Below are 10,712 nucleotides of genomic sequence, written 5' to 3'. Positions count from 1 at the left end.
TATACACACACACACACATACATACACACACACCAAAAAGTCCACCTTATAAACCTTAGATGTTGCAGCTTTACAACTTGTGATAGGCATGTGTCATTCACATTTGACTAAATCAAAATAATTGACTGATTGAGCAGATTAATAATATTAAATGATGAAAGCATTGCTTAGATGTGCAGCCCAAAATCCATGCATGGAACAGTATGTGGACACACAAGAGTCCCATCTTTTTTGGCGACTGGTGCACACAGGTGTGGATGAAAACATCCCTGCTGCTGTGGGTCACATTTTTAAACAGGTGCATGGTTGGTACTTGCTTTATCTTCACCCGCCTTACATTCAATCACTGTTGGGGGCCACAGCAGCTACTGCCGGGAGCTTCGGCGTCTTTCTTCAGCACAGTGGGCCTCACCACGTCCACATCACGGTGCAGGTGATCCAGTAAGCCTGTGACGATGCTGGGAGCTGCGTAGAAGTCGACCAGAAAGTATGCCCCCCGGGTGTGCTTTTGATTGTGCTTGGTTATCTTGTAGGGCAGGAGTCTCTCTCCCAGGTTCTCCAGGTCCCTCACCACCGCGCCCCGCTCCATCAAAGTCTCCACCGACCGCCGGAGAGCAGCAGCTGTCTCCGGCCGCTGCATCGCCTTCAGGATCAAGGCCAGCTCGTAGCGAGGCATGGCTTCGGCTAAGAGATCCTCGACTCACACTTTTAATTCAGCCGGCACTGGGCTAGTGTCATTGCCAGGTTACTCAGTTCAAAGACGACCATGTTATGACACGAGGGACAGGAAGGGTCCTTGGAGATGACGTATAAAGCATGCGCCTTGTTGACCTCGACATGGCTAATTAAATATTAAAAATAAGGAGAAAGGAAGAAGGAACGGTGTGTAAAATGTCGTGTAATTTAATTAGTATTTTATTTAGCAATTAGCTTCAGGGAAAAGTAACCTATGAAGTGTATGCTGACGTCGTCATTATGCGCCTGTGCACATGCCCACAAGTGACGGTTCCGTTCACTTCCTTCCCTTCGAGAAGGATCGTGGTGAAGATGGCGGCGCAAAATTCGACACCGAGTGATCTTTACAAAATGCGTTTATTCGTTTCTCCTGGAGAACAAAGTTCACCAAGGCGGCTCAGCAGTTTCTGAAACAGACTAAAGTGGTAAGCGGCTCACCTTGTGTCGTTGACAGCCAGCTGGCCGTGCTCCAGGTGTCCAGGTGCTTTGACGTAAAGTAAAGACAGACTGCACGAGGAGTAACCTCAGTACAACGGCAGCTGTGTGCACAGACCACACGGCCACCGGTAAAGTTAGCACGTGTAGGGACACACAGTCAAGTTGTGTTTCAACTGCCCCCTCTTTCTCCTGTACTAATTAACATTTCCGTCTGATGGATTGTGAATGAAAATCACAGTGTTAAAAATGTAGGCAAATGATTAACGTTACTTTCCACAAACTTTATAAAGGCTGAAAGTGTTTGACTGAAGTCAGTGCCTCGCGTGTTTCTCTGCAGACTCCACAGGATCAAAATGAAGAAAGCCTCGTCGACATCTACAACTTCTGGGTGAAGTGAGTAGCTTATTGACTTTCGCTCCTATTTCAAAGCTCACGTTTATTTAGTTTATATTAATATCAATAAACTTGGAAAATATGGCCGCCAGCTTTGCGAGTCGTTTCTCTCCCCCATCAAATGTCACTGCTAACATGTAACGTTAGCGTTAGACACGTTGTCTCAGTCAAAACCTCTCAAAGCGAAAATGTATCCTGAAGCAGACTTTTTTGGACTTTAAATTCAATATCTCCAAACATAGTCTTCTTTAGCAGGTCAATGTGAAATGCATTTCCTTGTAAAACTAAATTAATTTGGAACAAAACACCACTGCTGCTGCCCCAATATCCTAGGGTTTATTTGTTGTCTCTAGCATATTTGTCTCCAGTTAACAACAATACGCTCTGTCCCTTCTGTTTAGCTTGAGGAGAGACTTATGCTGTTTATTTTATGAATGACAGGTGGATTGTATTTTAGAGTAGAGTCTCCCTTTTTAATATCACTTTTGGTTGTTCTAGGTCTCCTGAAACCAAGAAACGAAAAGCACCTACCAACAAGGCTGAAGCTTCAAATGGCCCATCAGCCAAGAAAGCAAAAACCAGTACAGAGAGCTCCAGCAGTGAAGAGTCGAGCAGTGAGGATGAAGCTGTTGCAAAACCAATTAAAGCAGCCCCTGCAGGTAATATTAATATACTGTATTTGACACAGCACCTAGAAGGCTGGCTGATTGGTCAGTAATGTGCCATTCTGAAACCAGCATTATCAGATTACATTTGTTTGTTTCAGCAGCCAAGGTGGTGCCTGCTAAAGCAGCAGCTAAAGCTGCATCCAGCAGCAGTGAAGACTCCAGTGAATCAGAGGAGGAGAAGGTTCCTGCAAAGGTAGGGAGGATTAATTAATGCAATTTGTTTGTGGGTTTATGCTGTTATTAAAATGTATTTTCTGCATGTAGGCTCCTGTGAAGCCGCCTGCTGCAGGCAGCTTGAGGAAGAAAGACAGCAGCTCTAGTAGTGAAGAATCTGACTCGGAGGATGAGCAGCCCGCCAAAGCTGCTGCACCAAGTTAGTTTGTAGCCAGAGGTCATGAATATCGTATAATGCAACTGTCTTTAATTGTGAACTAAAAATAAACTGATAATGTGAATGCGTTTTGTCAGATTTACTTAATTTACCTCTGAAAAACAGAACCCAAGGCTGGTGCAGTCACAACACCCAAACCAGCTGTTCCTGCTAAAGGTGCCGCTCTGAAAAAGCAGGAGAGCAGCAGTGAAGAGAGTTCCTCAGATTCTGAAGATGAAAGAGCCAGCCAAGGTATGCTAAAAGAATCTGGACACATTTTTTTTTTTTTGTTTGTTCATCTTTATTCTAGAGCTTAAAATAACGTAGAGCTTAATCAAATGGTGAGTGCAGTAGATAAACGTATACCACAGACCACATGATTATGTCACATGTCCTGATAGGCTCCAGTCAAACCCGCCCCAGTGAAGGCTGCTGCACATGCTGCTGAATCGAGCAGTGAAGACTCTTCATCTGAAGACGAGGGCTCCACCCAGCAAAAAAACAAAAGCAGGTGTGTGTGTTTTGTTTACCATTGTGTATGCTCAGTGGCCTCCACGCACTACACAATAACAGCCCGACAGTGGCTCCATATAATTGCACCAAGGCCGTGTGTGTTATGTCATGATGCTGATCAGCTTCTTTTGTCTTGGTAGGAGCATACAGCGCTGTCCCACCTCCTGCTTCAGTCCAGAAAGCTCCAGCTGCACCAGCAGCCAGCAAGGCCAAGGACAGCGACTCCTCGGATACCAGTGATGACAGCAGTGACGAGGAAAAACAAAAGAAAGTAGCTGGTAAGAGATGCTCAACTTATGTCAACTTGGAAGTGTCAGTGTTTTTAATGGCGTGTCTAAAAGCACTGTAATCCTCACAGTGAAACCAGTCAAGGCCGCTGCTGCCAAGCCTGGTGTGCCCAAACCTACTGCAAAGAAGCAGGAGTCCAGCTCTGAGAGCTCAGGTAACAATCAGAATCCCAGTCATTTTCTAATTGGCGTGATCCAATGCCTGTGAACATGTGACAAATGTTTTTCCAGATTCAAGCTCTGAAGAGGAGACAAAGAAGCCCGCAGCCAAAGTCACCCCAGCTAAAGCAGCCCCAGTCAAACCTGTCCCAGCAAAGGCTGCACCTGCTAAAAAAGAAGACTCAGACTCATCAAGTTCAGAGGAGGAAGAGGAGGTGAAGAAACCTGCAGCGAAGATGACTCCCGCTAAGACGGCTCCAGCTAAACCTGTTGCAGCTAAAGTCACACCTGCTAAAGAAGAGTCCTCAGAGGAGGATTCCAGTTCAGAGGAGGAGGAGACTGCAAAGAAGCCCACAGCTAAACCTGCACCTGCCAAGACTACTACCCCCGCTAAAAAAGACGAGTCCTCAAGCTCGGGTAAGAGACACCAGACTCTGAGCATGTGAACTCAGCATTTCTGTAAGTGAAATTGTTCTTGATTAGAGGTGTGCAATACGTATCGTCCACAATAATATCTTAATTGTTGTTTTAAAGAAGTGTGAGCAGATATTATCAAGCAAGCTATGTCATCAAAAACACCTTGCAGTACATGTGTGGTAGAGTTTAACAAGCAATATCTGCTGAAAAATGCATGACTGAAGTTAAAATGACTGAACAAAGAGTGCCAGGAGATAAAACACTGATACCACCAGCCTCGCAATCTGCGTTGTTAGATTGAATTGCTAGATGTGGATCAACCTTACTCGCATGGAGGTAAGACGGAAAAGACGGACGTCGTAAGTTGGTTGCCGTTTAAAGATCACAAACTAACCACCACACGGAATATCAAGAGTTTGAAAATCTTCGTGAGTCAGGTAGGTACCAGCACAAAAACACACTTTGGTTCAAAAACCATTGCAGTGATGATGACGACACAACCAAAGCCATTTAAACTCTGTTGCATTATATTGAGAGGTGGGATTTGGGAAATTGGGATTTATTGTGGGGCAGTTGTATTAGTCTGACTTGCTGTTTAGTTAGGTGTACCTAATAATAAACTGGCAACTGAGTGTACATTCATGTGTCTTCATGAAAAATCCTCAAAATATAAATTTTTGTTCATCCCAGAATCAGATGGCAGCTCTGAAGATGAGGCTCCTGCAAAACCTGCCACTAAAGCTGCAGCCCCAAAGATACCTGCTGCTGCTTCTAAACCTGCAGCCAAGGCGGCAGAGAGCAGCTCTGATTCAGAGGACTCCTCTGAGGATGAGGAAGAGCCAGTGAAAGCCAAGCCAGCGGCTAAACCAGCTACCCCAGCTTCAAAGCCTGCTACTCCTGCAGCTAAGCCTGCTGCTGCAGCAGAGAGCAGCTCAGACTCTGACTCCTCTTCTGAAGATGAAGAACCAGTTAAGGCTAAACCTACAGCAGCTAAACCGGCTGCTGCTAAACCATCTACCCCGGCTTCAAAGCCTGGTACTCCTGCAGCAAAGCCTGCTGCTGCAGCAGAGAGCAGCTCAGACTCTGACTCCTCTTCTGAAGATGAAGAACCAGTTAAGGCTAAACCTGCAGCAGCTACACCAGCCTCAAAGCCTGGTACTCCTGCTGCAAAGCCTGCTGCTGCAGAGAGCAGCTCAGAATCTGACTCCTCCTCTGAGGATGAGGAAGAAGTGGTGAAAGCCAAGGCGGCAGCAGCTAAGCCTGCAACACCGGCTGCAAAGCCTGCTGCAAAGCCTGCTGCAAAGCCTGCTGCAAAGCCTGACAGCAGCTCGGATTCTGATAGCGATAGCTCAGACTCAGAGAATGAGGCAGCCAAACCTGCAGTCAAGAAACAAACTCCAGCAGCAGCCAAGAAACCTGCCCCTGCTGTCAGCAAGGCTCCTGCAGACACCAATGATGACAGCTCCAGTGACGAGGAGGAACCCAAGAAGGCAGTGCCCTTACCCAAGCCCGCAGCTGCAAAAAAGAAGGCTGAGGAGAGCAGCTCCGACTCCTCGGACAGCTCTGATTCTGAGACGGAGACCAAGTCCACCCCTGCTAAGCCTGCAGTCACCAACGGCAAGGCAGCAACACCCAAGGCTGCAGCAGCCAAGACCCCTGCAAAGCCAGCAGAGTCCTCCTCCAGTGACAGTAGCTCTGAAGAGGAAGAGGAGGCCAGTAAAAGTACTGTAAAACCTGCTGCAACAGCCAAGACCACCTCTGCAACTAAACCTAAAGAGAGCAGCAGCAGCTCCTCAGACAGTTCATCAGAGGAGGAGGAAGCACCACGCAGAGCAGCCACAGCACCCAACACCCCCGCAACAAATGGTACGTCTCAAACAACATGTGGCCATTTAACAGGGAGATTAAATATATTAATGGGTAAACTGCACACTGGGTGGATCCCTCAGCCAGCCATTACTAGAAATGGCCCACCTTTATTGGTCTTTTTAAGTGTTGAGCAATTTCATGCATCTTAGGTTTATAGAACACTGTAGTGTTTACTGGTACACAATTGTTCTCCCCTTTAACACATGTACCTGTTTTTCTCTCTGATTGATGCAGGTACCAATGCAAAGAGAAAAAGAAATTGTGAATCATCAGAAAGTGAAGGGGAAGAGACAGAAGTCAAGACACCAGACAACAAGAAAGCAACCACAACACCACAGACTTTTCCTAAAGCCAGTAAGAAGGTAAGACCTACTAGAGCTGGAACTTAGTCTGAAGCCTGAGTTGCCAGTGAGTTTTGGGGGTTTCCAAAACAACTTCTATGGGTGGGGGAAAACATTTATATATGTAAGAATCAGGATTCAATTCACAGCTTCCAGTACAGCTAGCTCAGTGTTTCTGCTGATAACATTTATCTGTGGTAAGAATGTGTAGTGAAGAATACAGGAGGACTCTGTAGTAACACTTCATGATCAGGGACTTGATATTTCTCTTCTGTGACCGCCAACACAACACTTTCAGCAATTATTATGCTTAAATTACGGCTCACTGAAGTAACTTAACTGCGTCTTATAGCGTACACTTTTTTTTTTTTTTCTCCTGACTGCGGCAGCGTGCTGGTACTTCTGTCACACACCGGGAGAGACTCATTTCCCGCAACAAAACCGGCTAGTTTGACACACACAACACGGGTTACACACAAGGCCACCTTCCGTAAAGGGGAGGCTCATCCCATAACACAGCGGAGTTAAGCTGCGGGTGTTCTAACCTAAGTTGTTAGAAAACGCATTAGGCTTAAGTGTTTGTTTACCCTGATACACTAGGGCTGTGCAATTAATCGAATCTTAATCGCAAGTTCGATTTTTGGCTTCCAACGACTCCCAACAAGTTAATCGTGATAAAATATGATCATTAAATACAAAATGAGCAAGATTTTATTAATGTGAAATGGACATCTACAACTTTACAATCAGTTTGAACCTATACACATTTTCGACTGCAAAAAATATTTAAAAAAATATAATATATTTGACTCTTTCCACTCCTGTGTTTTTTTGTTGTTTTTCTTTTTTGTTGTTTTTTTTAGGATAAATGTCATGGTCTGCATTGGCACACATTATTTCTAGTGCCATTGGATTAAAATGGAGGCTCTACTCTTTATTTACCCGCCATGGTGAATCGTAGAATCGGAGCTCCATTAATGATGGCTTTTTTTTTTCATCCCCACGCACACGCTTCCATCAGGTTCAACATACATGATTGTGATTAAATTATGACCAAAATAATTTTTTGATTTTTGCCATAGTCGAGCAGCCCTAATAGACAGAGAGGGGCAGTGATGGAGGAAGTACTGAAATCCTTTCTGTAAAAGACCACACTGTGAAAATACCCTTACTGGTAAAAGTCCTGCATTGGAAATGTTAGTTACTGCTAAGTATAGTCAGGAAAATACACTTGAAGTATTAGAAGTAAAAGTACTTGATGCTGGAAAATGCCAACCTCAAAATTATTAACTTAAAATTATGGGGGGCAGAAGCAGATTCTTCACATTTGTTAAGCTGGAACCATGAAATGTATTTATTTACGGACAAAATGGATACCCCCAATAACATTGTACTTTGGCAACACTACAAGAATGTCACACACAATCACCCAGAGCTGCGTTCATGCCATAATTTGCCACACCGCTTGTCTTAGCACATGCGGACTGGAGTGGATCCAGAAATTAGCACTAACTTTAAATAACTTGTGTCTTTCAGTCTTCCAACATACCGTTCCGTAGAATAAGAGAGGAAGAAGTAGAGTTGGATCCCCGCCTCACAGACAACTCTTTTGATGCAAAGGTGAGTTCAGTAACATCTGCGAGCATTCATACAGCAGCACTGCACGCTAAGATTGCTGAGGTGAGCCAATAATTTAATATTAAACATCATGTTCATTTCTCTTTGCTATTCCAGTTTGGAGCCAAAGGGGACTGGGGCCAGAAAGCTAACGACGTGCTTAAGTTCACGAAAGGCAAGTCATTCCGCCATGAAAAGACGAAGAAGAAGCGGGGAAGCTACCGTGGCGGAGCCATCTCCACAACAGTCAACTCTATTAAGTTTGACAGTGACTGAGGACATTGTCACTCTCTCCCACCTGAACTGTACTGTACCTGATCAGTTGTTTGCTTCCTCCGCCTGTAAACAGTCCCTCTATCATTACCATGCAGCAGCACACTGAAAGAGGAATGTGACCCGTAGAGCTGAGTTGGCACTTTCATTTAGTTAGCTGCCCTTAGTTTGAAATAGAGCCCATTCGTTTGATCTCTGATCTGTAGCTACAGCTAGTGGAGCTGTGGCAGCAGGAGAGAGAGACTTCAGACTCTTCTGCTAAAGGTTGATATCAATGTGACGTTATTACCACTTATAGCCACTAGGTGGCTGCAGGCCATCTGTTAATGGTAAAAAGCGAATGTGTGTTGGGCCCCTTATAATTTTGCTTGTTAGTCTGTACTTTATTCTCAAATAACATGTCTTGTCATTTCTTTGTAACATACATTTTTCATTTATCTACGTACGAATTACAGCCATTCATCCCGACAGGCTCTTTATTGTGTGTTAACAAAAGGCTGATATTGATTTTTAATGTATCACATGGATTTCTTGAAGTTTGTTTGGTGAGAGGGCGTGTTCTCGGGTTTTTTCTCTTTACATTTCATGAACATTTGGAGAGTAGAACTGAGTTTTATACTGTGTATTTATTAAGTTTTATTCCATTTCAACCTTACGGACCTATCAAGCCATCTCGAGATATTCTTAAGCCATTTTGCTTTGTTTCTCCTGGCGTTAGAATTCCCCTGACAAACCCCTTTGTTCATCAGTGGTGTGGAATTTATCCACAAACATAACTGAGAGCCATGTTTGTTTTGATTATTTGAATTTACTCTGAACTTTTGTGTACCTCGTTATTTTTTTATTGTCAATTCTTGTAACGATGATTAAAGACCTTACAGACTAAATGTTTGTGTGATTGGATTCATTATTTTGAGGCTCTATTTCTTTATTGACAGTAATTTGTCCTGTCAGGGGCAGTTTATCATTGAGCGGTGTTCACTCAGTTGGTTGTAGTTTTACATACTTGTCCATTTATTAATGTGTCTATGCTAGGACTGGGTAACAAAACAATAATTGTGATGTTTCTTGATAGAACAAATATTAAATATTTGATTTAATTAATTTGAGTCATGAACAAATGAGTACTTTTATATTAAGATATTGTTGAGGAAAAGGGACTGAAAAAAAAATTGATTATAAAAAGATTCTATCATAATTGTTTTGAATGTACTACCTCAGATTTGTTAAGTGATCCACTGTCTGGCAAGTGTTTGTCATGTTCTGACCATAAAGAAAAGTTTATAACCCACAATTAACAATCTGACTCAGAAGCAAAAATCAGCCTTTAAACTTGAAATAAATAATGATTTGACATTTATCGTGATAATTATCAATATCATCTGATATGTAATTTTTTATTATAACATTGCCCCCAGCAGTAATCTATGCTCATCAGCTCTGTTATCAATTATGTATCTGATGTTTTTGTTTGCTTTAATTAAAGGGCACAAGTCAAACATCTGTCTGTAGTAGTTAAGTTCTTCCTCTGGAGAGGGCGGTGCAGACCACTGATCCAAGCATTTTTTATTAAAGCCAGTGTCAGTCAAATAGCTCTTTGCTCCATGACTGACCTTCAGTTGTAAATGTGAAACTCAGTACAGTATGTGAGCTGAGGCCTTATTACCTGCCATGCACCGTTTTGAGGGTGGCTGTTATATATAGGCATTGCAGTCCCACTGAGATGGATGTGCTGCTTCACAATAAAGGACAAAGGAATGACTGGGCAGTTATGACGAGTACACTGATAATTCATGTTTAAAATGGGTGACGTGTTTATTCCAGACAAACTAGTACACTCCGTTACAAAATACAGAGGAATATGTTTCAATTTTCTTACTCAGTGAGGTCGTGTACACAATTATTTCTAGTCTTATTAACTATGAAAAGCTTTCTTGCCACTTTATCTTCACTAGAAGAAAAGAACGCTGGAACCCAAAGACTTCTCCAATGTTAACAAATATTTTAGGTTTTTGGACCAATCTTATCTTCAGTTTAAATTGCAGCAGTATATTAATTTGGTATAACTGCTCTTGCAAAGAGATAAGGCTTCACTTTGCAACCAACTTCTTTAAACAGCTTTGATACTGTCAATCACTGGTATTACTGTATCTGATCTGGATTGGTTCAACTTTTACCTTCTATAAAATGTTCTGTATAACCATAAATATCATTACATATCATAAATATTCATTATCAACTCCTTTAAATATCGTATTTGGGGTTCCACACCTCAATTCTTGGTCTAATCATATTTATTGGCAACTAAACACATTTCTTTTTTTGATTAATGCTCAGAAAGGAGACAAATACCGGATGTATTAGGTCAGGTACAGGAAAGAGTAAAAAATGAAACTATTCTTGAATTGCACGCCCATCACACCTCCAACCTAACGATGGCTCATGATTAAACATATTCCCATCTATACGTATGTATATAGTACACGTGTACATGATGCCAAGTTACATGAGAGAGTGAATGTACTGAATTCAACATTTAATGTTTCTAAAGTTTGTAGCCATAAATTTGTCGTTTATATTATTGTCTTCCAATTAACTGCTATAACTCTTTTTGCACTGACACCATTTTTTT

The 10,712-nt window shown here is 42.6% G+C and overlaps 2 protein-coding genes across 2 annotated transcripts; one reads left to right on the top strand and one right to left on the bottom strand.

Moving 5' to 3' along the window:
• Positions 1-335: 335 nt before the first annotated feature.
• On the bottom strand, positions 336-817 carry mrps6 (mitochondrial ribosomal protein S6; the record flags this gene model as incomplete). Its single annotated transcript, XM_038737228.1, is given in 1 exon segment — positions 336-817. A coding segment is annotated over 1 exon segment (333 nt). The 5' UTR covers positions 677-817.
• Positions 818-1,032: 215 nt separating this feature from the next.
• Positions 1,033-8,967, top strand: nolc1 (nucleolar and coiled-body phosphoprotein 1). Its single transcript, XM_038737230.1, is given in 17 exon segments — positions 1,033-1,089; positions 1,091-1,114; positions 1,116-1,160; positions 1,511-1,566; positions 2,065-2,225; positions 2,333-2,427; positions 2,499-2,607; positions 2,731-2,897; positions 3,006-3,085; positions 3,087-3,115; positions 3,258-3,395; positions 3,476-3,559; positions 3,636-3,980; positions 4,671-5,846; positions 6,084-6,211; positions 7,727-7,810; positions 7,925-8,967. Coding segments are annotated over 17 exon segments (2,922 nt in total). The 5' UTR covers positions 1,033-1,047; the 3' UTR covers positions 8,084-8,967.
• Positions 8,968-10,712: the final 1,745 nt, after the last annotated feature.

This window comes from Micropterus salmoides, unplaced genomic scaffold (assembly GCF_014851395.1).
Source record: "Micropterus salmoides isolate LMB-PRFRI ecotype aquatic unplaced genomic scaffold, ASM1485139v1 Ms_hic_scaffold_22, whole genome shotgun sequence".
NCBI lineage: Eukaryota > Metazoa > Chordata > Actinopteri > Centrarchiformes > Centrarchidae > Micropterus > Micropterus salmoides.
The sequence above is the reverse complement of the archived record's forward strand: the minus strand, read 5'-3'. Positions and strand labels throughout refer to the sequence as shown.